This window comes from Antennarius striatus, chromosome 5, assembly GCF_040054535.1.
Source record: "Antennarius striatus isolate MH-2024 chromosome 5, ASM4005453v1, whole genome shotgun sequence".
Classification (NCBI taxonomy): domain Eukaryota; kingdom Metazoa; phylum Chordata; class Actinopteri; order Lophiiformes; family Antennariidae; genus Antennarius; species Antennarius striatus.
In genome coordinates this window covers 7,490,654-7,518,481 of record NC_090780.1, presented here as the reverse complement: position 1 = coordinate 7,518,481, position 27,828 = coordinate 7,490,654, and the positions used below count along the sequence as shown (strand labels likewise).

General features: G+C 40.0%; 1 protein-coding gene across 19 annotated transcripts in view; it reads left to right on the top strand.

Annotated features, from left to right (window-relative positions):
- Positions 1 to 27,828, top strand: part of LOC137595775 (R3H domain-containing protein 2) — a 102,364-nt gene that overhangs the window by 50,633 nt on the left and 23,903 nt on the right. For 14 of the 19 annotated variants that reach the window (XR_011035457.1, XM_068316050.1, XM_068316048.1 and 11 more), the window contains 18 exons: positions 2,297 to 2,338; positions 3,013 to 3,099; positions 3,274 to 3,397; positions 4,017 to 4,095; positions 5,357 to 5,416; positions 5,954 to 6,094; positions 9,251 to 9,359; positions 10,535 to 10,630; positions 11,490 to 11,831; positions 13,046 to 13,077; positions 16,499 to 16,734; positions 18,400 to 18,524; positions 18,946 to 19,044; positions 22,637 to 22,930; positions 25,279 to 25,414; positions 26,335 to 26,492; positions 26,878 to 27,017; positions 27,204 to 27,304. Coding sequence is in view for 18 of the 19 variants with exons in the window: in XM_068316050.1 (XP_068172151.1) it covers positions 2,297 to 2,338; positions 3,013 to 3,099; positions 3,274 to 3,397; positions 4,017 to 4,095; positions 5,357 to 5,416; positions 5,954 to 6,094; positions 9,251 to 9,359; positions 10,535 to 10,630; positions 11,490 to 11,831; positions 13,046 to 13,077; positions 16,499 to 16,734; positions 18,400 to 18,524; positions 18,946 to 19,044; positions 22,637 to 22,930; positions 25,279 to 25,414; positions 26,335 to 26,492; positions 26,878 to 27,017; positions 27,204 to 27,304 (2,401 nt within the window). In the remaining variant the exon portion in view is untranslated. Of the gene's footprint in view, positions 1 to 2,296; positions 2,339 to 3,012; positions 3,100 to 3,273; positions 3,398 to 4,016; positions 4,096 to 5,356; positions 5,417 to 5,953; positions 6,095 to 9,250; positions 9,360 to 10,534; positions 10,631 to 11,489; positions 11,832 to 13,027; positions 13,078 to 16,498; positions 16,735 to 18,399; positions 18,525 to 18,945; positions 19,045 to 22,636; positions 22,931 to 25,278; positions 25,415 to 26,334; positions 26,493 to 26,877; positions 27,018 to 27,203; positions 27,305 to 27,828 lie in introns of all 19 variants that reach the window. The other 5 variants (XM_068316055.1, XM_068316062.1, XM_068316059.1 and 2 more) reach the window with 5 other exon arrangements.

The following is a 27,828-nucleotide window of genomic DNA, read 5'->3' as shown; positions in this document are numbered from 1 at the left end:
TGCCTTGCTCAAGGGCACCCCAGCAGTCCTGAGGAGGTGAACTGGCACCTCTCCAGCTATCATTTCAGACTCCATACTTTTAGATCCACGCTGGTCTTGAACCGGCGTGGATAGAATAATATTCCATATTCTTTTCCTAAACCCTGTGGACCCACCACCCGCAAGGCAGATTGATTGGGTCGGGTGCGCTGCTATATGGGTGACAGTGACGACAGGGGGTCACAACGGACCACACCCAGGTGGCAAAAGCTGGCTTTGGGGACGTGGAAAGTCATCTCACTGGTGGGGATGGAGCCGGAGCTTGTGTTGGAGGTGGAGCATTACCAGTTGGATCTGGTGGGGTTTACCTCCATGCATAGCCTGGGTTCTGGATCCAAACTCCTGGATAGGGAATGGACCTTGTTTTACTCTGGAGTTGCGTCAGGTGTGATGCACAGGGCGGGTGTGGAGATTCTCACAAGCCCCTGGCTGAGCGCTGCTGTGTTGGAGTTTACCCCGGAGGATGAGAGTTTACTCCCTACGCCATAAGACTGTGTGAGGGAAAACTCTGACTGTTATCTGTGTGTATGCACCAAATAGCAGCCTTCTTGGGGTCCCTAAAGGGGGTCCTTGACGAGATCCCTGGAGGGGACTCCATTGTTGTCCTGGGGAACTTCAATGCATACGTCGGCAATTATGGAGACACCTGGAGGGGCGTGATTGGGAGGAATGGCCTCCCTGATCTAAACCTGAGCGGTGATGTTGTTTGACTTCTGTGCTTGTCACGGATTGTTCATAACTAACACCACATGGTGTTAGTTCATAACTAACATCATGTTTGAACGCAACATTATAAGTGTACCTGGTACCAGAGCACCCTTGGTTGGAGGTCAATGATCGATATTGTGATTTTATTATGTGACCTTCGACCGTGTGTTTTGGACAGTTTGGTGAAGAGAGGGGCAGAGCTGTCAACTGATCACCACCTGGTGTTGAGCTGGATCCGTTGGCCGAGGAAACCTTTGGATAGACCTGGTAAGCCCAAACGAGTAGTGCAGGTGAAATGGGAACGTCTCTCCGCGAGGCCCTCAATCCACACCTCCAAAGGAGCTTCTTGTGCATCCCGGTGGAGGCTGGGAGCATCGAACCTGAATGGTTAATGTTCAAAGCTTCCATTGCTGAGAGCTGTGGTCTCAAGGTCTTGGGTGCTTCAAGGGATGGTAACCCTCGAAAACCATGGTGGACCCCAGTGGTCAGGGAAGCCGTCTGACTGAAGTAGACCTGTCCGACACCTCAGGAGGGGGAAATGGGGGACCATCCAAGCTGTATACGGCAAGGATGGGACACTGTTGACCTCGATTGAGGAGGTTGTCGGTCGGTGAAAGGAACAATTTGAGGAACTCCTGAATCCACTGCCCCTACTGAACCATCCTCTGTTGCAGAGGCAGAGCTGGAGGATGATAGGGGATTCAAGTCAATCTCTCCGGGCGAAGTCACCGAGGTAGTTAAGCAACTTCATGGTGGCAAAGCCCCGGGTGTTGATGAGATTTGCCCGGAAATGCTGAGGAGGTGTTGAGGAGCTGTCATGGATGACATGCCTCTTTAAAATTGTGTGGAAGTCTGGGACAGTGCTGAAAGAGTGGCAGACTGGGGTGTTGGTTCCTCTTTTTGTAAAAGGGGGACCATAGAGTGTGTGCCAACTACAAGGGCATCACACTCCTCAGCCTCCCTGGGAAAGTTTACTCCAAGATGTTGGAAAGGAGGTTGCGGCCGATTGTTGAACCTCAGAATTAGGAGGAACAATTGGGTTCCGTCCTGGTCGTGGTACAATGGACCAGCTTTTTGCTTTCGCAGGGATCCTAGAAGGGGCTTGGGAGTATTCCAATCCAGTCTACATGTGTTGTGGACTTGGAGAAGGCGTACGATCGGGTCCCTAGGGATATACTGTGGGAGTAGTTACTGCATAAGTATAGGGTGAGGGGGCCTCCCCGCATGGCCATCCAATCCCTGTATGCCCAAAGTGAGAGCTGCGTTCGGGTTCTCGACAGTAAGTTACTGTCATTGTGAAATGGATGGTTGGATTTGAAGTCTGTGAGAGGTCTCAAACCTGGCAAGTTGTTTGAAAACCTTTTGTAAATTAGTTCTGCATTCATTATATGTGCAACTGGCTGTACCACCAAGACACATGCAGTCAAATTGTTTTAGCAATCACAAAGTTACAATGCCAGCTGCTCGTAATCTCTTCACAGATGTGTTGACCTGTTTCTAATCTGCATTGTACTCCTTTCTTGGATAGTAAAATAAATTTGTCTTGCAGAAACGGGCTCCTAATCACAGCCATGGCAGGAAACGGGCTAAGGTAAATACATTTTGGTCATTTGTTTGAACTGACGTAACCCCCTGCCAATGTTAGTGTTTTGAACCTCTCAGCTACTGTGAACGGCCATTTTTGTGTGACCAATTTTTAATCATTACACAAGATTTGATTTTTGTGTGCAGTTATTGAAGATAATCCATTATTATTTCCAGTCAAATGGTCATACTGGGCAAGCTCCGCTGAAATACAACATGTGTTATTGTTCAGTTCAAACTCTCGACCATTGACGTAGTCATCGTTCCTGTGTGACAAATTATGAAACACTCTCTGACTGACTCTTTGGCATTGACTCCTACAACAATGTTTTTTTCAGACCGTTTCTGTACGCATATTTTTACATTCATCAAAGGGACACTTGAACCCAGTATTAATATTCATGTCTCGTCTAAATATCTTTAAAGTGTGACAGATGGGTCACCAATTAGTTCCACCCACTGGACAAATTCTTAACATATTTTGACTTGGATGGATAGCATTGTGATAATATTAATGGAGACAAAAAACAGACAGTGTTTTTAATATTTTTGACTTGTCATCATAGGAATATGATGAACAAAAATCCAGACAGAGTGACATCTTGTCGAGCAACTTGTATCTCGAAGTACTACTGTATATGTTTTCAATGATAATCCCTAAGACATGTGATTATCTTTCAGTCTAATGCCAAACTGAAGCTGGTACGGAGTCTGGCAGTGTGTGAGGAGTCCTCTGGTCTGTTCTCTAGTGATGGACCTCCAGAATCGGTACTGTTCCATTTTTTAACCTCTTACGCAAGCCCGAGTCCATTCCCGGAAGTTAGCTGAGCCTGCAGTTCTTTCTGTGTCCCTCCAGTTTATTCTCTGTTTAATAAACTAAGCAATATTAGAGTTACAAAACTTGACCATCACTTCTCATAGCAATCAAATGTCATTTTTCAGGATATCATTCAGCTTCACATCAGCTGTCCATCAGACAAGGAGGAGGAGAAGTCCTCGAAGGACGAATATGAAAATGAAGAGAAGGAAAAGAAGGACAAGGCTCCTCGGAAGATGTTGTCTCGTGGTAAGATTAAATTCTCATAAACTTAAGTATAGCATATTTAGTTTTGTGTCATGCTTATTTTTACGCAAGAAAAGACCAATAGTTCTTTTAAGTATGTGATGCTTTTTTTGTCCTTTCTATGTTTTGTTTATCCCTTTCATGTACTATAAATGCTGGGGTAAAGCTTCTGTCATCTCACGACTTTTAAATATAATTTCAGGATAATTCTTCAGAGTATAATTGGATCTTTTCCATTCATTTCTGATATTACCGACCATACTCTATCCCTCAGGCATTTAAAGCATTTGGGTGTCATCAACAGAGATGACATGGCTAGCCCCACTGCCTTGTGTTGTGTAAAACAGTAGGCAATGATCCCAGTGTGTGTGTGTATGTGTGTGTGTGTGTGTGTGTGTGTGTGTGTGTGTGTGTGTGTGTGTGTACCACCAAGAAGCAATATAAGAACAGTTAACTGGTGTCTTCTGCCATTTGGTTATGTTACCTAAACTACTTGGAATATCTTGGCTGATGTTTTAGCAGCTCCATTATTAATATTCTTATATAGTGTCACTCTTCACACCCATTTTCTCCCATCTGCAACTTTCTTTCATATCTGTGGATTTATTCTTATGTCTGTTAGACTCCAGCCAAGAATACACTGACTCTACAGGCATTGATGTCCATGAGTTTCTGGTCAACACACTGAAAAACAATCCCAGGTATGAGGTTACCATCAAAGGGTGCTTGATAATGTCTGTTACCTGAAATGACAGCCGCACAACAAAATGAAATGAAAAAAAAAAAAATCAAAATTGCACCTGGTCCATAAGAGAATACATACATAAATGGTCTAACCTGTAGTCAGTAACAAAACTTTCGATGTTGTTAAGTGTATAACAAACTCATATTTGGAAGCTGTGGAAAATATGAAGCAGAATTTGATAATTTGCAAAATAGTGAAATCCCATATTTAACAAAAAAAACCCAGCAAGACATCAGATGTAGAAAATTAACTGTCTTGTTTGAAAATTATATGCTATTTCAATTCTAATACCAGCAACACATTTCAAAAAGGTTTAGACAGTGGCACCAAAAGGTAAATAGTGCAACAATGTGCAGCATCGCAAAGAATAATGTTTCTCACTGTAGAATTGCAAAGAATTGGGGGATTGCATCGTTTGCAGTTACAATATCTTTCAAAGATTCAGAAAATCTGAAGGACAAGGGACAACCAAATTTAGGAGACTGTGATCTTTAACTGTCAATCAGCTCTGCATTAAAAACAGACAAGATTTTGTAGAGGATGTCATTGCTTTATATCAGGACACTTCCAAAAGCTGTCGTTTGTGAAAAAAGTTTGTCGCTGCTCCGCAAATGCAAGTTGAAACTTTACTATGAGAAGAGGAAACTACTGTATATGCAGTATCTACAAAATGCAAACACGCTACTACCTTCACTGGGTCGAGGCTCATGTTAAGGCGGACTGCAGAGAAGTGGAAATCCATCCTCTGCTTTTTTCAGTTACATGTGGAGTTACATTTATTGGTAAATCATTGCATACATATTTTTATGTATACTTTACACAGCATCTCAGCTTTTGTGGAAATTGGATGGACCATAGGAGCATGCTAATGCACGGAATTAATTTCAACATGTGCTGACTACTAACATCTATTCCATAAGATACTGTATAATACTTTATAGCAGAGAAACCAAAACCAGAAACTATATATAAACTATAGAAAATGTAATTATCTGCATCCTTTGCTGGAGTTTGATGAGTTGTTTGTATACATGTTTTCAATGTGTACCTATTTGTTTATCTGTTAGGTATTTAAAGTTCGATGTATTACAGTTGTAATGGAAGTGATGGAAACATATTAGAAGCGTTACATATTGCCTTTTGATCTATGTTTGGTATGCTCACTGTATTTAAGTCACTGACTCCCCCCATCTCACCCTTCCACCCTGGCCTTGCAGGGATCGAATGATGCTGCTCAAACTAGAACAAGATATCCTGGAGTTCATTAATGACGACAAGTAAGCTATGTTCTTCATAACCACTCTTGTGTGTCTAAATTTAGTCCTGCCACATTCATTCCACTTTAATTATAGGCCAGTGAGGTAAAAAAAATATGGAAAGTTGTAGCTGATATTGTGAGACCAGTTTGGCTGTGTTTCCATATAATCAGAAGAATGTCATTAGACTTATGTATTATAATTTGAAATAACCATAGAAGCAGTAAATTGTCTTTTACAATATTAAAACCCCCAACATTCTATGAATCAAATATGATCTTCAGGCAGTCGTGCAGGAAAAAAGATGACAAAATAAGGGAGATCTGGAGATGCAAAAACTACATAATTCATTTTCAGAAATATCAGTTTGACTGTGTGGTGAAAGATCAAGTGAAGTGTGAATGCTATGCTCTGAAAATATCTTAGAGGATCAAAGGAAGTGCGTTAAAGGAAATAGGCATTGGAACATTTAACAACGTCCTTAGAAATGAAACTGATGGCAGCATGTTCTTGAAATAGCATCTTTGATTAAAAACTTTAATATTATATCCCCTGCAGTAATCAGTATAAGAAGTTTCCTCAGATGACTTCCTATCACCGAATGCTGCTGCACCGCGTGGCTGCTTATTTTGGCATGGACCACAATGTGGATCAGACGGGAAAGGCAGTCATCATCAACAAGACAGGCAACACACGCATGTGAGTCGAGTCTTTTGATCCAAACCTCAGCAAAGAACATGCAGGGAGAAATGGAAAAAAGAATAGAACTTTCAATCTTTTTGAATGAGAAAATGTTTGCTGTCTTGTGTCTGGTTTGGGGAAATTCAATGAGACAGGCTGGCATCCCTCCTTCACTGTTGTTTGTTAGTAGCCCTGCAACACCCACAGAGGACTCAGGAGCCACATGTTGCATTCCAGGTGTTCTCATCCCTGCTTTTATTTCTTTGCTGCTTGTCATTTCTTGAATACGTTTGCCTCTCATCTAAGAGGCTTCTTCAGTTCTGAAGGTGGCTGGTCTTGTCCCCGCTTATTAACCCTGTAGAATGTGTCACTGCTATTCACATTTCAAACTCTCAAACTTTCACTTCTCTCTTCACTAGAGAGAAGAGTGAAAGAAGCCATCCATGTCAAAGTGGAGAAGCCATCTCTGAACAGGGGGCATTCTCTGCGACATCACCATTTGCCCATTTACAATCAGGTCCTCTCGAAACTCTCAAAATAGAATGTCTTAGCAGATCAACCCAGGTGATGTGTCTCATGCTATGACACTCATTACTGTACAAAGGCTAGGTGAAACTCACATTTCAACGACCTGCCTTTGAAACCCCTGACACCCCATCAACCACCATTGAAAAGCCAGACAAGTTTCAACTATGGTTGTTGAAATGTGAATAGCACTGACCACACCCCACAGGGTTAATAAGCTGGGACAAGACCAGCCACCTTCAGAACTGAAGAAGCCTCTTGGATGAGAGGCGAAACGTCTTCAAGAAACTTTCTTAAAACATTTAGTTTGTCGCTATTTCATACAAGATTGGATTTTGCCTCCAAGTGTGGTGGCCCTGAGATTTTCTGATTCTGTAGTTAATGAGAAAGTGCTTCAATGTTCTCTGAGGCTGGCATAGAGGTCATGTTGGGCTCTCTTCTTCTCACTGCTTTAGGATCTTGAGGATGAGAGGGGAGCGTAATAGGTGAGGTTGATGATTTGCTTGATAAACAGGTCCTTCTCAAAAAATTAGCATATTGTGATAAAGTTCATTATTTTCTGTAATGTACTGATAAACATTAGACTTTCATATATTTTAGATTAATTACACACAACGGAAGTACTAGTTCAAGCCTTTTATTTTAACATTGATGATTTCTGCAAAAAAGTAAAGAAAAACCAAAAATCCCTATCTCACAAAATTAGCATATTTCATACGACCAATAAAAAAAGTGTTTTTAATACAGAAAAAGTCAACCTTCAAATAATTATGTTCAGTTATGCACTCGATACTTGGTCAGGAATCCTTTTGCAGAAAAGACTGCTTCAATCAGCGTGGCATGGAGGAAATCAGCCTGTGGCACTGCTGAAGTTTTATTGAGGCCCAGGATGCTTTGATAGCGGCCTTAAGCTCACCCACAGTGTTGGGCCTGGTGTCTCTCAACTTCCTCTTCACAATATCCCACAGATTCTCCATGGGATTCAGGTCAGGAGGGTTGGCAGGCCAATTCAGCACAGTAATACCATGGTCAGTAAACCATTTACCAGTGGTTTTGGCACTGTGAGCAGGAAGTGGTGAAAAATGAAATCTTCCTCTCCATAAAGCTTTTCAGCAGATGAAAGTATGAAGTGCTCCAAAATCTCCTGATCGCTAGCTGCATTGACCCTGCCCTTGTTAAAACACACTGGACCATCACCAGCAGCTGACATGGCCACACATGACATGACACCGGATTTCAGGCATTTTGGCATTTCCTTCTCCCCATTCTTCCTCCAGACTCTGGCACCTTGATTTCCGAATGACATGCAAAATTTGCTTTCATCCGAAAAAAGTACTTTGGACCACTGAGCAACAGTCCAGTGCTGCTTCTCTGTAGCCCAGGTCAGGCGCTTCTGCCGCTGTTTCTGGTTCAAAAGTGGCTTCACCTGGGGAATGCAGCACCTGCAGCCCATTTCCTACACACGCCTGTGCACGGTGGCTGTGAATGTTTCTACTCCGGACTCAGTCCACTGCTTCCGCAGGTCCCCCAAGGTCTGGAATCGGCTCTTCTCCACAATCTTTCTCAGGGTCCTGTCACCTCTTCTGGTTGTGCAGCGTTTTCTGCCACAACTTTTCCTTCCCACAGACTTCCCACTGAGGTGCCTTGATACAGCACTCTGGGAACAGCCTATTTGCTCAGAAATTTCTTTGTGTGTCTTACCCTCTTGCTTGAGAGTGTCAATGATGGCCTTCTGGACAGCAGTCAGGTCGGCAGTCTTACCCATGATTGCAGATTTGAGTAATGAACCAGGCTGGGAGTTTTTAAAAGCCTCAGGAATCTTTTGCAGGTGTTTAGAGTTAATTTGTTGATTCAGATGATTAGGTTAATAGCTTGTGTAAGGTACCTTTTCATGATATGCAAATTTTTTGAGATAGGGTTATTATGAAGTCTATGCCAAAATCATCAGTATTAAAACAATAAATAACCTGAAATATATCAGTTGGTGTGCAATGAATCGAAAATATATGAAAGTTAAATTTTTATCATTACATTATGGAAATAATGAACTTTATCACAATATGCTAATTTTATTAGAAGGACCTGTAGTATCATCTTTTGGGCGGCATAGTGGTACAGGGGGTAGAACTGTTCTAACATCCAACAGGTTCCTGTTTGATTCCTTTTTGTGCGGAGTTTTTATGTTCTTCCTCTGTAAGTGTGGGTTCTCTCCAGGTTCTCTAGCTTCTTCTCACCTCTAAAAGATTGCAGCTTAGGTGAAGCGGTGACATACAGTAGGTGTGTGAGCAAGTATGTATGTCTTTCATGTGGTTCAGCGATGAACCAACATCTTGGTGTGTACCTCGCCTTTTGCTCCAGCAGACCTGTGACCTGCAATGCAGATAAGCAGCTTTAGACCAGATGGTTGTGATTGGTTTGTCTTTCTTGACTCCAAGAAAATGGATGGAGGGATTGACAGATTATCATACTTATTTGTCAATTTTCTCTGAAAATATTTTTTTCTTGTGTTCATAATATTAAAAGCAGTGTTCAGACCTTTTCTTTGAGGGATTGAAACTTGACATCCAGTCTTAGAAACAGAGACATTCATCCATTTGAAACACTGTGGTAATTTATTTCTGTAATTTTTTTTTAAACTTCTTTCTACAGCCCAGAACAACGGTTCTCTGAACACATCAAGGATGATCGTAACATGGACTTCCAGAAAAAATTCATCCTTAAGAGAGATGATGCCAGCATGGATAAGGATGATAATCAGGTAACACTGATTTAACGGACCTGATATGGCAATAACTTGTTGTCTTCTAAGTTTGTGTAATACAACATTGAATGTGTATGGTGATTATTTTGCATATGACAGATGGGTGAGAAACTGTTTATTTTGCTGAATTAGCAGAAATGAACATTTAACAATCCATATTGATTTTTTTTCTTTATCCTTTGCGGTTAAAGAAAACATAGGACATAATTAAACTTCATTCAACCAACATTTTCATCATCAAAATAAATGATGCACGGCATGCATTGGAGGTACTTTTGCATCCCACTATTGAGTAAATTGTGTCTGTGCATAGTTTAGAGAGTTTATATCAGTATTTTCTGCAATTCATCCATGCTTACGGTTTATGGAATGAGTCACAGAAAACTTTGGACTCTGTCTGCATAGATGGAGCTGCGGTCAGCATTGGAGTTTACAACGGAGTTGTCCAAAGTTGTTTTGACAGTCAGGAATTGCCTTGTGTATATTCTGTATTCCAACCAGATCTTTGAAAACTGCTTTAAGTTTCCTGATCACATGGTTTTCTTTTATATGTTTACCTTGTCCTTTGTGAATTTATTAGGCCTTCTTTTATAGAAAGGGGCCCAAAAGAAGAAATATTAAATATGTGGTTAGAATAGCATTGCCAAAGAAAATATCCCAACATTAGATGGTCTGCATGGAGACAATTATCTACAATTCAAATTCAATAGGCTAAAAGTGTTACAGTGGCCTTGAAATGTCTGTTTCGTGTAGCGCAAACTTTGAGCACCAATCAGCATCTTCACGCAGTCCATTGAGACCCAGATCAAAAATCTTATGTGCATCGCTCATAGTTTGTTTTCATATGCCACCCCATTTTTTCAGGATAGATGGATTTCTGCAGTGTCTGATACTTAACATATTTGTCCTTTATGTAAAGATTTTTAGTGTTTTATCAAGTTTGTGGTTCCAAACCTGCCCACACTTATTCAACTCTGTCAACATTCATTTTACATTCATGCTCATTCTGTTTTGCTTTGAAGCTTTGAAGCTGCTCTCTACTTTCTTGCTTCTGCCATTATCTTATAACTTATTGCTAGCAGGTTACACGTCTACAAAATCCATTGTGTTTGTGAAGATTGTGTGTGATATGTTATTTTTCTCTTTATTGTTAATATTCACACATATGTTAGATCCGTGTGCCGCTGCAGGACGGGCGACGTAGCAAGTCCATTGAAGAGAGAGAGGAAGAATACCAGCGGGTACGAGACAGGATATTTGCTCGAGAAGTAAGTATTGGACCATGACACTAGGAAGGACAAATCACCATCAAATCACAGTTCATTAAGTTAATAATAAAAATAAAACAATAACCAATCCACTGGACTTTGAGAAAGTTCTTGAAGACATTTCGTCTCTCATCCAAGAGACTTCTTCCCTCATCCACTGAAGAAGTCTCTTGGATGAGATACGAAACGTCTCCAAGAACTTTCTGAAAGTCCAGTGTATTGATTTAAACAGCTTTGGATAACCATGACCTGGATAACTACGAACCTATAGACATCTACTGTATAATAATAACTAACAATAATAATAACGATAGTAACAATTATACTGGTAATAGTAATTTCAAGCTCTCCGATGGTTCCTACTATGTTGTGACTGTAACACATTCTGTGGTCATTTACACACACACACACACACACACACACACACACACACACACACATACTGTATGTATATGTGTCTATTTTTTAGGGTGCCCAATAAGTATTAGGGCAACCTAAACAATTCGGAAGTTTACCCATTTAAAAAGATAAGAGATTTTTAATTTTCATCATAGGTACACATCAAGTGTGAGAGACAGAATGTAAAAAAATATCCAGGAAATTACATTGTATGATTTTTAAACATTTTATTTGTGAAAATGGGTGTCCAATAAGTATTGGGCAGCCAGCAAAAGTAATTTTTAATACTTTGTCATTGCCAACCAAGGCTACATTACAGAGGTCAAATGGTTCCTGTAGTTCCTGACCAGTTCTACACACTTTAGTTGCTATTTTGGCCCACTCCTCTGCACAGATCTCCTCTAGAGCTGTGATGTTCGAGGGCTGTCGCTTGGCAACAGAGTTTTAACTCCCTCTGCAGGTTTTTGATTGGGTTGAGGTCTGGAGGCTGGCTAGGCCACCCAAGGACCTTGATATGCTTTTTACGGAGCCACTCCTTGGTTTTCCTGGCTGTGTGCTTTGGATCGTTATCATGCTGGAAGATCCAGCCACATTTCATCTTCATGTCTCTGACCGAGGGAAGGAGGTTTTTACCAAAAATGTCACAATGCATGGCCCCATTCATCTTCCTATTGATATGGACCAGTATTCCTTTCCCTTTTGCAGAAAAGCATCCCCAAAGCATGATGTTTCCACCTCCATGCTTCACAGTAGGAATGGTGTTCTTCAGATGCAACTCAGCATTCTTCTTCCTGCAAATGCGGCGAGTGGTGTTTAAACGAAAAAAGTTACATTTTGGTTTCATCTGACCACATCACATTCTCCTAATCCTCCTCTAGATCGTCCAGATGGTTTCTAGCAAATTTTGGAAGACTTAACATGTTTTTTGCTTAGTGGGGGAACCTTTTCGGCTATGCAGGATTTCAATTTACAAATTTCCCCACTGTGGGACAATAAAGGTCTTTTATTATTATTATTATTATTAATTCATGATGACGTAGTGTGTTACTTATTGTCATCTTTGTGACGGTGGTCCCAGCTGCCTCCAAAGCATTGACCAGTTCCCGCTGTGTAGTTCTAAGCTGATTACTCACTGTTCTCTGGATCATTCGAACCCCATGAGGTGAGATCTTGCATGGAGCTCCACTCCTAGGAAAGTTGTCATTGAGGTTATACTTCTTCCATTTTTTAATGTTTCCAACTGTTGATCTTTTCTTGCAAAGATAGATAGATAGTAAGTTGTTTACCAATTGCAGTTTGACTCATCCCAGCTTTGTGCAGTTGTACAATTTTGTTTCTGGTATCTTTGGGAAACCTCTCTGGTCTTGGTCATGGTGAAGACTGGAGTCTGACAGTTTGAAGGTGTGTGCAGGTATTTCTTATGCATTCTAATCAGTTCAAACAGGTGCCATTCATACTGTTAACGAGTGGGGACAGGAATAATTTCTTAAAGCGCAAGTGACAGGTCTGTGAGGGACAGAAGAGTTGTTTGTTTTCTAGTTAATGTACTTATTGGCCAGCTATGTTCACAAATTGATTGTTTAAAAATCATACAATGTGACTTCCTCGATTTTTTATTATTTTTATTTTTTTACATTCTGTCTCTCATGCCTGTTGTGTACCTATGATGAAAATTACAAACCTCTCATATCTTTTTAAATGGGTGAACTTGCAAATTTTTTTGGTTGCCCAATACTTATTGGCCCAACTGTGTGTGTGTGTGTGTGTGTATGTAATTTTTTATATATATATATATATATATATATATATATATATATATATATATATATATATATATATATATAAAAATTACATATTAGTATGTATAAGAATCTTTATATGTACACACATATGTACGTATGTGCTTGTGTACATATATATTTGTACATACACAGGATAGGGGATTGTTCATATATACATATACTGTATGCCTGGATGAGTAAAGCGTTTAATGTGTAGGTGTCCTTTTTTTTGCAGTCCTCTCAGAATGGATACATCAATGACAACAGGTAAGAACATCTGACTGTAATCTTCTATACTGTGTACAAAATGACTCAATCCATGTCATCTTTACTGCCTCGGTTTTCTTGCTAGTTTTCATGTAGAAAAGGGAAATGGTTTATAGACACATATATTTAAGACGTTTTGCATATTTTCATTAATTCTTTCCGCAAATAATGAAACAATGAAGCCTCTACAAAGGTCAAGGTAGTCATTCATCGTTGACACCCTTATGCTACAAGGATGACTTCTTGTAGCATACATTTCTAGAGGATAGTTCACATAGCTCTAGTCTTCACTTTTTCTATTTCCAGTAATTATCTTGCTAGGCAAATAATTAACATGCATGTTCTTCCATATAGATTTTCAGGCATTGCTGAATGTCAGATTAACAGGGATACATGGTTTGCTGGAGATTTGCAGATAATTTCTTAGAAATTTGTTTGATCACACGGCATACGTTCAGCCTCTATTCCCATGAATCAGGTCATCAAACAATTAGGATTTAGTATCCTGAGGGATACAGTTTGAAGAGCTCAAATATCCAAGTTTTCTGCTTTGTGTGAATTATATTTTTTTCTTAATCTTCTCAGGGGTTAAAAGTTCAACCCTGTGTCTACATCTATCGCCCAAACCTCCTTGTTTTACGTTTTCCCTGAAACCTCCTCCTCTACTTCCATGCAGTCCTGTAACTCCAGCATTTTCTCCCAATATTAACCCCAACAGACTTTCCACTGAGGGCTACTGCTCTAGCTCTCAAAAGAGGAGACAGATCTTTAGGTATTGGGGTGCTGCTGACTTTGACTTTTGTGTTGCCATGCCCATTTTTTGAATGTGGTTTGGTGATGACAGTGGTGACTTGTGGTGATTTTTATATCTTTGCTTGGCGTATTCGGCTGATTAATGGCTATTCCAGCACTGCATTGTGGGGCTTCCCATGATCCATGCATGGCTGCTTTGTGGTTTCACTGGAGACTGATTGACCTATTTACCCTCCCACCCATTCACCTTCAACTACATTGTTATTTAAAGTAACCACATCACTTCCAAAGTAACCTGTTAGTTTTGTGGCAGACCTACTCCTGTAGATTCTGTCTATATGCCAAGTACACATACATGTACACTCATGGAGCTGTTTAGGTCAAAAAAACAAAATAATAAACATGAGACTGTAAAGGAATTCAGTGTTGTGAAAAATGGATGTGGCAAATGTGATTATATTGTTTCTAGTTTTGAATACACCCTCTTTTTCCCCTTGATTTTTTTGGGATAGATGATTATCTTGTGTAGTTATCATCATCATCAGCATTTGAGCCATGCAAATATTTGCTGATTATTATGTTTTTGTCTTTTTATCCTTCTGGTAATTTTTCAATTTGTGCGTCATAATGAAAAAGAAAAATATGCTAATAAATTGTTTAGGCATCATTAGCATAGCACTAAAAATTTTAATCTCATTGTGCTGTGCATGCCATTTTTACCTTTCAGTGCAAGTTATATGAAATCAAGCAATCATATAAAGTGTATGTTATTCATCATTTTCGAACACATGCTAATAAAGAAGAAATGCTATAATACTATAAACCATAGAGCGTCTCTGTTGTTAATCTAGACGTCTGATGAAAACCAAGCATAACAGACACACAACGGCTTCCCCGCCTCACTTTGCCTATGTGTAACAAGGAGTGTTGATTTGAGGAGAGAGGGAATAAATGCGGGATTCAACATCCCTTTCCTCCTCCTTATCCTGCTTTCCTTTGCCTGTAGAACCAAACGAACAAATATGCGCCTTCTATCCCTCCACTCTTCCCTTAAAAATAGGTTATGTGGAGAGAGGACTCAAAATAGATCCCCAATAATTACTGCCTTCCTGAAATATTTATCAGGTACAGCTGACTTCAAACACCACTCACTACCACCGGCATTTTACAACCAATGCCACATCCTGGCTCTCGATGCAGAGCTTCCCACAACCAGCCTTAGGTTTTTTTGAGTTTATTTTTACACTTCTCTGTATATACCGGCATGATAATCCCGCTTCCAGACATAAAAAGGTAAAATAGAATATGTTTTTGTACATACATTGACTGTACTTTTTATTAGTTTGCTGAGTAATGACTCTATTGACCTGCAATATTTTTTTTTGCAATCAAGCTGATGCCACACCATTTATTATTATTATTATTAGTAGTAATAGTAGTAGTAGTAGTAGTAGTACTAGTATTATTACTCTTATTATTGTAGTATTAGTGTTATTAACTCACAGTCTTTATTTTTTATATACATTAGAACTTGTTCAATAGATTTCGTTAAGATATTTTCCTGCTACGATGGAGGTTACAAAAGTACTAATAGCTTTCTTCACCAGCAGAGGCCTCTCTGTCTCTGGACAAAAATTGTCTAATTGAATTTAATTTATATTTACTTGTCCTTTTAAGTTGTTTATTATGTATTACAAATGGAACAGTAATAATGCTGACTTGCCAATGGCAGACACAAACATTCATTTGTGATGGAGGGTTTTCCCCAGAGTGGTGGTTACTCTTACAGTGTGATCATTGGTTTTCTTGGCATCTACCCTTATCCAGGGTGACAGCGTCACAACGACACAATGAGTGTGTATACAGCAAAACAGTTTACAGAACCATAGTGGTGAACCAGTGGTAGCAAGTGGTTATTTTGTTGATAAGTGTGTGTGAATCTGAGTGTTGATGTGCATCTAATGTTATTCAGAGTTATATCTTCTCCCATGCCATTTCTTGTCTGAAATACAATGTTTGAAGTGCATGTGTTCATCTTTTAACTGTATTCATATATGTATGCAAGTATTCGTCTCACAAGTCCTTTATGTGGATGCTATCTCCAGTCTCCAGTCTTTGTTTGTGTATTGAATTCATAGGAAATTTGTTTCACCTTGTGTCACTGTAATATCTTTTTACACTATGATGTTGACAGCCTAGAGCATCTCTTGTTCTCCCTGCATGTGTGTTTGTTATATGGATGAGTTTGTATGTATCAGTGTGCAAACGTGAGCGTGGTTAAATTTGGAAAAAATATTGATTTGTGATTTGTTGCCTGAGTTTTGCATTGTGATGTCACTAAATCAGCCAATATGCATCTCTTTTGAATGCCCCACTCTAAAGCCTGTCACACTGTGTCCTGTCCTCTACTTTCTCTCTTTTGTCTTTGACTGCTCCTTCTCTTTCCATCCACAATCTTCTCCATTTCAAATTATGTTATGTGGATATCTTTCACTTTTCTATATATTCCTTACCCTGGTCATATATGTTTTTGTCACTCTCCCTTGCTCTTTGTGTCCATCTCTTGGTTACCACTTTAACTCTTCTGTCACCTCATCTTTCCTAAACCTGTTGCCACTTTACCCCCATCATTTCATTGGTTTCTCCTTGTTGTTCTGTCTCCTCTCAGGGGGAACCGTGAAAGCTCTAGCCGGGCATCTAGCAGTCGTCAAAGCAGCACAGACAGTGACATGAAATGCCTGGAGCCACGGCCCTGGAGTAGCACCGACTCTGACAGCTCCAACCGCACACTCCGGCCACCCGTCACTAAGGCTAGCAGCTTCTCTGGCATCTCCATTCTGACCAGAGGGGATAGCCTTGGCAGCAACAAAGGCTCACAGGGAAGCTGCAAAGGCTCTCGGTCTGGTAAGGACAGTGGTTCAGGAGGGAGAGATACACCATATTGCCAAAAGTAATTACTGGCCTGTCTTGACATACATATAAAGTTGAGTGGTATCCCATTCTCAAACCATAGGATTTAATATGGTGTCACCCCTTTCCTTTGCAGGTGTAACAGTTTCAGCTCTTCTAGGAAGGCTGTCCACAAGGTTTAGGAGTGTGGTCATTTCCATAAACATTCTTCCAGAACAGCATTTGTAGGGTCACACACTTATGTTGGACAAGAAGGCCTGGCTCTCAGTCTCAGCTCTAATTCATTCTAAAAATGTTTATCGGTTGAGGTCAGAACTTTGTGCCTGCAAATCAAGTTCCTCAAAATCAAACTCGTTGATCCACGTCTTATGGACCTTGTTTTGTGGACTGGTGCAGTTATGTTGGAACAGGAAAGGGCCAGGTCCAATCTGTTCCCACAAAGTTTGGAGCATGCAGTTTTCCGCATTTTCTTGGTATGCTGCAAGATTACGAGTTACATTCACTGGAATTAAGAGCCCAAGCTCCTGAAAAACAACCCCACACCATAATTATCCCTCCAGCAAAATTTACACTTGGCACAATATAGCAGACAAGTTCCCAGACTCGTCCATTAGATTGCCAAATGAAGATACGTGATTCATCACTACAGAAAACACATCTTGACTGTTCTGAGGTCCAGTGGTGGCTTGCTTTACACCACTGCATCTGATGCTTTACGTTGTGCTTGCAGATGTAAGGCTTTGATGCTGCTTGAACCTTATAACCCAATCCATGAAGCTCTATGTGCTCTGTTCTTAAGCTAGTCTGAAGATTTGTGGCCTTCCAGTGTATGGCTGAGTTGCTGGTGTTAGCGATCACTTTCACTTTGTTATAGTAGTACTAACAGTTGATTGTGGAATATTTAGTTGTAAGGAATTGTTACAGCTGGACTTATTGCATAAGTGGCATCCTATCACTGTACCATGCTAGAATTCACTTAATTCTTTAGAGCAACTCATTGTTTCACAAGTTTTTTTTTAGAAGTAGTCTGTATGCTTAGGGGTTGAATTTATACAGCTATGGCCATGGAAATGGATGGAATGCCTGAGTTCAGTGACTACTTTTGGCAATATAGGGTATGTTTTATGGCTAACCTCTAACTTGTAGAATAAGTTTTTACTGCTATTTGCGATTATGGCTGCATAAGTGAAAGTAAGCGCAGCATATGGCATAATGTAGACTTATGGTCATTGCTCATACGTAAAGAAATATCACAATATTGTCTAAATAAAAAACAACAGTAGCTAAGAGACAAATACATCACCATTTGTTTTTTGCAAGCAAAAAATAAATTTGCTGCTAAATAATGGTGGAATTCAATTAATGGCGTGAATTCACTTTTTTCACTTTTTGAGGGACTTCGGACACAACCTCTCAATGTTTTGTTTTGGGTTTTTTTTATTTGATTTACATTCGTTACAGGTTAAAACAAACAGAGACATTTATAGTGTCATTACGACTTAATTCTTTGTTTTATACGATTGTTATAATTCCTATAAATGATGTACACATACACTACACACATACACAGCGTATGTATGACATATATGAATTGAATGTGTTCTTGTGAATTGCTAGACCTGCCCATTGTCAATTGTGATGTGTGTCCCCCGCCTGCAGCCTCCCAGTCTAGCCGTAGCCTGCTTCCATGCCCATCACAACAGCCACAGCCTCAAGCCCCACCTCAGACCGCCCTGCTGCCAACACCACAGCAACACCCAATGAGCAACCACATGATTGCTCAGGTATGTATCTCCGCTACCTGCATTTATACAAACCATATCAATAACAATAAAGATCTGCCCTTGATATTTATCTTCCATCTTAAGATGAGTTGGTAGTTTTATATATCTTGTGAGTCCATGGTCACATTTTAGGAGAATATAAAATTCATTAACAGTCAATGAGAATTTTTAATTTTAGCCATGTGATTACATTTAAAGTCTTACGTGACATGTAAAAAACATAATTGCCATTTCTGTTCATTAATACTTTTCCTCTTTCTTCTAACCCACATCTTTCCTGTCTTCGTTTCTCTGTACTCCTTTTATATCATCTGCTTCTGACAACCCCCCCCCCCCCCACCTTTCCTCACCGTCTCGCTGCTGTGTGCTACTATCTCTGTGCTCTGCCTCTTTCCCTCCTTCTTTTGGGTGACGTGTTTAGCCGGTGGCATCTCTACAGCCCTCTCAGCCTGTCTCCTACTCCAGCCCTTCCTGCCCCCAGGTTCTCCTGCCAGTTTCTCCTCCCCAGCAGTACACAATGGTACTGACACCTGTTGTAGTTTCAGCTCTGTTAACGTAGTTAAGGATATTATTGGCATATTAAATTCAGATACTACTAGATTCTTTTCTTGTGTACAGTGTGTTTGCATTATATGTCAATGGACATTAAACAGTAGTTCCATCAGGATGGAAGGGAAACAAAGGTGCACAGCCTTTTTTTTAGATCTTTTTACAGATCTTCATTTGTTTCCATGTCTGTACTGTGGTTGTATATTTTCAGAGTCATCACACATTATCTCTGTGTATTGCTGCATTCATCATTTTCTCAATACTGAATAGTCTCCCCGTTCCTGCCACTGAATGCTGCCACTACCATGCTTCATTCTAGGGATTGTATTGGCCAGGTGATGAACGGTACCTGCTTTCCTCTCAACATGTCGCAAAGAGTCCAGTGTTTGTATCATCAGACCAGACAATTTTTCTTTCTCATGGTCTGAGAGTCATTCAGGTGCTTTTTGGCAAATTCCAGGTAGCAATCTGCCTTCTCCTAAGGAGTGGGTTGGTGTTCTGCAGAGGTGGTTGTCCTCCTGGAAGGTTCTTTGATCTCTGATAGAGGGACCATACAGTTTTTGGTCACCTTCCTGACTAAGGCACTTGTACCCCAAAGAAGCTGATTTTCCATTTACGGATAACGGAGGCCACTTTTCTCAATGGGACAGTGATATGCGGTCACTGAAATACTGAGTAGAGACCTGTGGTGAGGCACCAGCCCACCGTGCCACACCATGGACTGCGCAATGGCACGGCTAGCTGTGCTGGCATGCTATGCAGTTAGACTGTAATGCTATCTCTCTATATGTTAGTATTAAAATGTTCAAACACGTTTGCTCTATATACTAAGTTTCCATAATTTAGCTAACGTATATAATGTCCAGTGTCTTTTTTTTGTTGTCAACAACTGCATGTGTGTAACGTCTTTCCTGAGTTGAGCAGTCCTGAAACGGCTGGGAAAAGGCACGAAATGAGACATGCAGTTCTCGTGCTTCATGGTAGGGAGTGCTGGTGATCCCGAGGGATCCGGCCGAGGATTCTTCGTCTTTGGCTGTAGAAGGAGTGACAGCAAACTACAATCTATAGTCAGCGAGTCAAGTGCAGCCATTCATTTGTTTTTGATTACCGTGCCTTACTATAAAAATGGAGGATTAAATATCTCAACTTAGAGGGAGCTGTGCATGGACTTCATGTATAAGTAAACATAACATAAAAAAATGTGTAGGTAACAACATAAGTTTTTTTTAATCAAATGTTCTTTAAAAATAACCCACTCACTGTTGCTAATCAAATGGTGAATTAGCTACACTGTAGGTTCATATGTTTGTAAACATCTTCATCTGATTATGAGGAAGTCAGTACCTCACCAGCTATTAACCTCACTGCACGTCACTGCAATGGGACCTTCAAAGCAGCCGGGGAAATTTTTTTTTTGACTCTTCCCTAAATTTGAGCCTTGAGCCAATCCTGTCTTTGAGGTCGACAGACAAATTCCTTTGACTTCATGCTTGGTTTTATGTTCTGGAATACGGTGTTACCTGTGGGACCTTTTATATACAATAGTTAAAGGGGTCCCAGGATGAAATTCACATTTTTTCAGGTCTCTACATATACATAGTGGTCCTCCCTAACCCGACCAACTCCTAGAATCTGGAAAAACAAACCCTACCTGCATCAATAAATATTTGAAGTTTTAGGAATATATGGACTGGACTGAATCGAAATGATTGGATTTTGCTATAGTTGTCCTTTGTGGCATCACAAACGGTGCTCTGTGATTGGACAGAGTGATTAACATTATTGATTGGTTGACATGCCCAAGGGCGTGGCCATCCACGAGAGGGAGTTCGTGCACGGTACCGGTAGCCTTGTGTGGTAATGTCCTAGCTCCGAGCTACACACTGAAAGTTCCTCACAAATGTTTGAAGTCAGCTAGCACTTAGTTAATTAGTTAGTGCCGCTCCAATCGGGTGTGTGTGTGTGGGGGGGGGGGGTTGTGTATAGGCTACGGTAGCGGTCTGTGGTAATGTCCTAGCTCAGAGCTACACACTGAAAGTTCCTCATAAACTATTGAAGTCAGCTAGCACTTGGCTAACTAGTTAGTGCCGCTTCAGTCGTGTGTGTTTGTGTACGCTAAAGGCGTATCCTCATCATCAAAGTGAACACAGCTGCGTGTGTCCACACTGGTCATAAATAAACAGCCTCAGCATTTATTTACAGCCTAACAGACATTCACTGTCACCAGTATAAAGCCTGCATGTGAAATAATCCTGGCAGAAATCAAGAGGTGAAATTATCACTTATTCCCTGCCTTGTGAAAGACAAAGGCTGGATGTTTAAACACAAACACACACACACACACACACACACACACACACACACACCCTGTGTAGACGGCGCCCAACAGCTAGTTCAATATACAGTACTCGCCTTGGCTTACCTTTCCCATGTTTCATTTAGACTGCGATAGTTACGCTCCCTGCGATCTGTCATTGTCTGTGGTGATTGTCGAGAAACGGCGTTCGTCATGTATGTAAACATCTGTTGTTGTCGCCACTGACTTTTTTCCCATTTGCAAACACTGTTTTAAATTCTTAGTGATGTTTATCGGTGGTCTCAGTAGGATCAGCCCATGTAGTGTTTACACAATGAACAATGGAGTCACGTTTGACTGAGAAAGCAGCTCTATGCTCATCAAAGAGAAATCTACAGTTATTAACAAGAGACAAACATGAAAAAAATAAGAAGTTCGTATTTGGTCACTTTCCTGACTAAGGCACTTGTACCCCAAAGAAATGCATAGTAATAAAGTTACTGGGGGGGAAGTGATTTAATCAATATTCAAAGGTATTAAGGACCACAGATCACTTTGGGGCAAGACATTTCAAATTGGACATCTGGCAGCTGAATGACATGAATTAAAAAAAGCATAATATGGGACCTTTAACTGACTCTACGTACCTGAGGTGGACTCATGGCTGTGAATACTTACACACATTTTTGCAAACAAAAAAAAGACAAAAACTTTCATATGGTCATTGTAGAATTTTGAGAGAAAAAAATTCCATTTTGGAATCAGGTAACATAAAAAATGAGAAAAAAATGAAGAGCTGTGAATGCTTTCTAGATGTACTGTAGTCATTTTTCGCATTCATGAACTTATTGACATATCAGTGGTCAATGTTAATCAGTCCAGCATACAACCTCAGCAGCAACCAGATGACTGTAATGATTCTGTAAAACCCTCAGTCAGATGTGAGACAGGCTATAGATTACTGTCCTTTAGCGTTACCCCCAGCAGTCACCTTGGCATTGCAGGATTTCCAAACACAAGCAGTTATAATCATATTCTGACACTTATTGACAGTGTCCTTTAAATATGTCTAATGCTGCATTTTACAGTTACTCTTTCTCAACTCTAAAGAAATGTGGTTGATTTTTTTAATTCTGATTCATTGGGTTTTTGGGTTATACTTGCACAGCACTTGTCTCCAGTGTGGCCCCAATGATTTGATTGATTGATGATTTGATTTGGTTAAATGGTACTAACGCACAAATGACACTATTCACATTCTTCCCAGGGAGAGGAGCTGGCATCCCAGTTCAGCCAAATGACACTGAGTCGGCAGGGATCCAGCGAGAACCCTGAGCCTCCCCCAATGTATCAGGCTCCTCCCACTGTGCTGTCCCAGCATCCACCTCCTCAGACCAGCTACATCATGGCTACCACGGGTCAGCCTATGCCACCTCCATCCGGTTATCAACCAGCCACTGGACACCCCCATCCTCCTCCTCCACCACCACCTCCATCACAGCCTGTCATGCAGGCCCCACCCCCCCCACAAGGTTACATGCAGGCACCCCCTCCTCAGCAGGTATGACATTCACTGCCAGGTTTTGAGAAAATAAGGGATTTTAAAACCAGTTGTCAAATATTTTTAGAATTTATTTGAATGCCTAATAGCATAGAGGAAATACTGTTGTATCATACGAGTGAAATATTTCTGTATGTTTTTGCACTTGTTGTATTAATATGCTTGGTTTACAAGTTAGAATTTTATTGGCTTTATAAATTGATTTTAAAATGCATAAGAAGGTAACCAAATTGCCTAATTGGATTTTGTAAAAATTATAATTTGGAAATGGTAATTGAATATTAATATTTAATATTTGGTACTCCGTGTGCTCATTTTTTTGTTGATGTTTTTAGATTAAAAAAAGATACATATACCTAAAAATAATTTAAATGTTTCAGAGCTCTGAAGAAAGAGGTGGCACTTTGAGTTTCATATTAGATCATATATTTCCAGGTAAAATCACAGTATTTTCGGCACTATAAGGCGCACCTAAAAGCCTATAATTTTCTCATAATCTAGCAGTGCGCTTTATAATCCGATGCGCCCTATATATGGATTGATATTAATATTAGTATTGGTTAAAAACAAGTTCGCAGAGAAAAAAAGCTGGTAGTCTGGCCGGCAGTCATGCCTCACTACGCCACCAGGGGCACCCTCAGAAAGTATATGGGCCTACGCCCCCTAACAACGGTAGTCAATGGGCGTCGCAGAAGTGGCGGCTCTCACTGACCTGCTGTCTGACGGCAGAGCAGCAGCAGAGAGAGCCCTGGTGAGCGGCTACGATAACGTAGCAAAACATAAGGAACTTTCAATAATTCGATTAATAAAGTTTGACTGACTTTCAAAGATAAACATGTGGACGGGTTTATAAAAGCATTTTACCAATATTGTATGGTATGGTATATGGGGGTAGAGACTATATTCACAAAATATTTGCAACACTATTGTCTTTGATTATATTAGTGATTTTAACTATAGATTGTACAGTTGACTGTACTTTGCCTCTGTCACTTGCGTAAGCAAGAATCCATCCATAAAATATAGAGCACCAACCTGCTCCTTATGACCAGGCTGATACTCCCTATGGTAGTTTTCTAATGTTGTTGTGCGAGTTGCAATACATGCACTGAGACAAATTTTCATGATTTTCCATGTTCAGCTGGCCTTCTGTCCAATATAAACAAATATTACTGTAAAAATAACTATAATTAGACTTGTCATGGCATTGTTGTGACTCCTGTGAAGTATCAGGATTCACCCATTGGAAAGTCTGGTGCTTGGGATCGGAACACTGTGTCACCTTCATAAGCTCAATCACAGTCAGTCAGCCAGCTAGCCTGTCACATTTTTCTGACTGCAGAGACGGTGACAATAATGAGTTCTCTCACTCTATCTCAGTCTTCCTTCTTTTCCTCCCTCAGGCTTTTGCTTGATTCCATGAAGTTTTAATACTTTAGTGGATAAGACCAAAATTGACCTGGCCATTACACAGCTTGTGAGAGATAATATGTTGCTCTGAGACCAAAGGAGGAGATCTTTTTGTAAAGACTGATTTTATTTTATTCATTTTTTAACTGGATATAATTTTGGGTTTTTATGAGGTGATTGGGCCCAGTAGTATCCAAATAAAGCATCAACAGCACTTAATCATAATACTTTTTATGCCAAACAACCATTGAAAATCTTACAAATGATTATACTATGTTAACATGCAGTGAAGTTATTTTTGTCAAAGCATTTCCTTCAGTAATTAATAGCTTTAATTTTTATTTTACTTTTCCCAACTTTGACCAACAGATATTTCCCATGGTGTTTATCACCCTACACACCATCTTATATTATCCTCACTCTTTGATGGTCTTACTGGTTTGAAGAGCACAGGCCTGTCAGGAGGATGTGTACTGTGCTTTTCAATGTGTGGGTGGTTGACAGTGGAACAGGAGTACAAATATCTAACACTGCAGCTTTGAGATTGAATGTTTTCAAGAATGCAGATGAAGGTGAAGGCAGTCACTATTGATTCCCTCCGACATTCAGTTTTCTCCGTTTGTCTTTCTGTTGTGTGGTTTAGAAATTCTGTGTAATTCTGTATTCCTCTCTCAAGCTGCAAACTTCAATATTCACACCCCTGTTCCTGTTGTACATTTTGATACTTCATGGGTTAAAAAAATCTATTATGCATGTAAAGTATAAATACTTACACACACACACACACACACACACACACACACACACACACACACACACACACACACACACACACACACACACACACACACACACACACACTCTCTTCTGTGAGGATATTCAGTTGGTCTTCATTATGTTTCCACTACTTTCATACTGTTCTTGTTGTTTCTGGTCAGATACAGGTGTCCTACTATCCATCTGGTCAGTATCCCAGCTCAGGCCAGCAGTACCGTGTACCCCAGCCCATGTCTCACCAGGTGTCTTATCCTGCCCAGCGCACACAACCCATACCTCAGCCCACACAGCAGTCAGGTCAGTGCATGTTGTTATCCCATCATTAGCTCTACCCCTATTCCTTATGCATGAACACATAGTGCCATATGTCTTTACATGCACTGTATACTGTACCTTGTATAAGCAAAGTCTTCACAAAACATGTCATGTTGACAGGGTTAGAAGGTTGACAGGGTTTTGATGAAATGACCAAACAACCAAGCAAGCAAGGATGAATCCTACAGCTGAAATTCAAAATACAGCAGCACCTTTAATTTGAAACATACGGTGTTGTCTGAAGTCAGGGTTAGAAAGTTACAGGGTTTGTTGGGTTATTGATGAAACAACCTACCAAGTGACTCATGCATTTTGGCTGAATGGCCGAAATGCAACGGCTGTATGAAATTATTTACACACTTTCATTTGTGTTTCATATACTGAATTTTCATACCTTTGTCTCAGCAGAACATGATGAGACAAGGATACAGTTGACATGATTATATGACTTAATTATGTTTTCCCCAGTTTAAAAAGTACTGAGTTTGGTGTTTCAGGAAGGTGAAAAGATAAGATGAAACTTTGCTTTTGCTTTGTTTGTTTAATATTGCTCAGTGATAATAGAGCTGTTCCTTTTTTCATTTTTTATAGTTGGTATTCAGTTTATGAAGAATCCCACACGTATGACTTTCTTTCAAACTATCATGTGAGAACATAAGTATATAGAATTTACAACTTAAAAAGATAGTTACTGTTAAGTGTGTTTTTGTGTGCCCACATTGTTTGTTTTTTTCTTAAATGTAGTTGATGCATCACATTGGGACCTGTTAACTGCTGTGTTCTGTTTGTTAAAATCACCTTTCAAAGCAAAGACCCAAGTGCTATTTTTATTTTTCTCCTTGTAGTGTAGTCTTCTTCAGTACCGTGCCCTGATTTCTCTGCTCCATTTGTTCTACTGTCAGGTCTCCAGACCATAATGCCTAGCCAACAACCAAGTTACCAGAGCATGATGGGTGTGCAGCAGCCCCAAAACCCTGGTCTGCTCAATTCCCAGAGGGCAGGAATTGGAGGACAAATACAAAGCATAATGGTTCAATACCCACAGATGCCATCATATCAGGTATGAGCAATTTTAAATCAGCCTACAACGTAATTAATTTTAAGGATACAAAATAAAATCACTGATTTTAATTCATGTATTCATTCATTCATTCATTCATCTATCTTCTTGAAGATGAGATGACAGTAATCTTTTCATCTTTAGCCGCTTTTCTGAAATGATGTGTTTCTCAGGTTCTGTTGGAGTTTGTCCAAGATGAGATACCAAAATAAGTCATGTTTGATATTCCAAATGATTACAAAGAGAACAAGATAAAAATGGACGGAGACAAATATTACTTAAAATGTAAAAATGTTTCAAGATGCCAGTTCCTATGTTAGCCTTGTCTTCTCCCCTCCAGTTAAATGGTTCCTAAAGGGCATGTTTTTTCCTTCCACTTTTCCAGGTACCAGTGGGAAATGAGAATCAGCAGGTGGTGCAGCAGCAGTACCAGCAGCAGGTGATGGTACCAGTCAGCCAGTCTGTCCAGGCGCCTATGCCTGTGTACTACAGTGTTATCACACCCACACAGCAGAATAGCACAAGGTACGTATATATGACTGCATCATATTCACACCACTTAATTATAACAATGATGTCACTGTGAAAACTGTGAAAGCCTTTGCATTAAAGTTAAATTGAAATTACAGAGATAGTTATTGAAGTGAAGTAGCAAATTATCAGCAACACTGTGGGAGCATTTCCTCTCATGGTTCTGTGTGTGTCTTTCAGCCCATCAGTAGGTTACCTGCAGCCCCCCGGCTCCGAACAGTATCAAATCACACAGTCACCGTCCCCTTGCAACCCTCAACAGTTACAGCAGCAATATTCAGGTGAGATATTTTGTCAAGAAGTTGTCAGTTTGTAATACATTTTTGACCACAAGTCTAAAATGTAAGATTTAATTCTACGTAAGGGATTGTTGTCTAATTTCTGATCAGTATTCTGCCAAAAGTAATCCCCTGGGTATTTTTTATTAATCCCCCACAGAGATAGAAGGATCTTTTGTTTAATATTTCCTTTAAATTGATCTCTTTGAGAAAGAAATGATGGAAAAAATTGAAGTCCAGTGGTTTTAGAGGCCTTGGAACTCCTGCTTCACCTCAAGTCAACGGCCAACTTAATGATTGTTTAGTTTACCTTTCAACCTCAACATTATTTGTGCCCCATACTTTAGATCTGATTTTTCATGGAATCTTGAGACTTCATTCAGCATTCAGTTCAAATCCACATGGCCACCTCAAATTTTACAATGTTATTTTACCTTTTTGAATAATAAATGCAGTGTCCTTTTGAAGTCGATACATCAAGATTTTGTTTTTAAACCAGGACATAAGAGCAAATTGTTCTTTGTAAT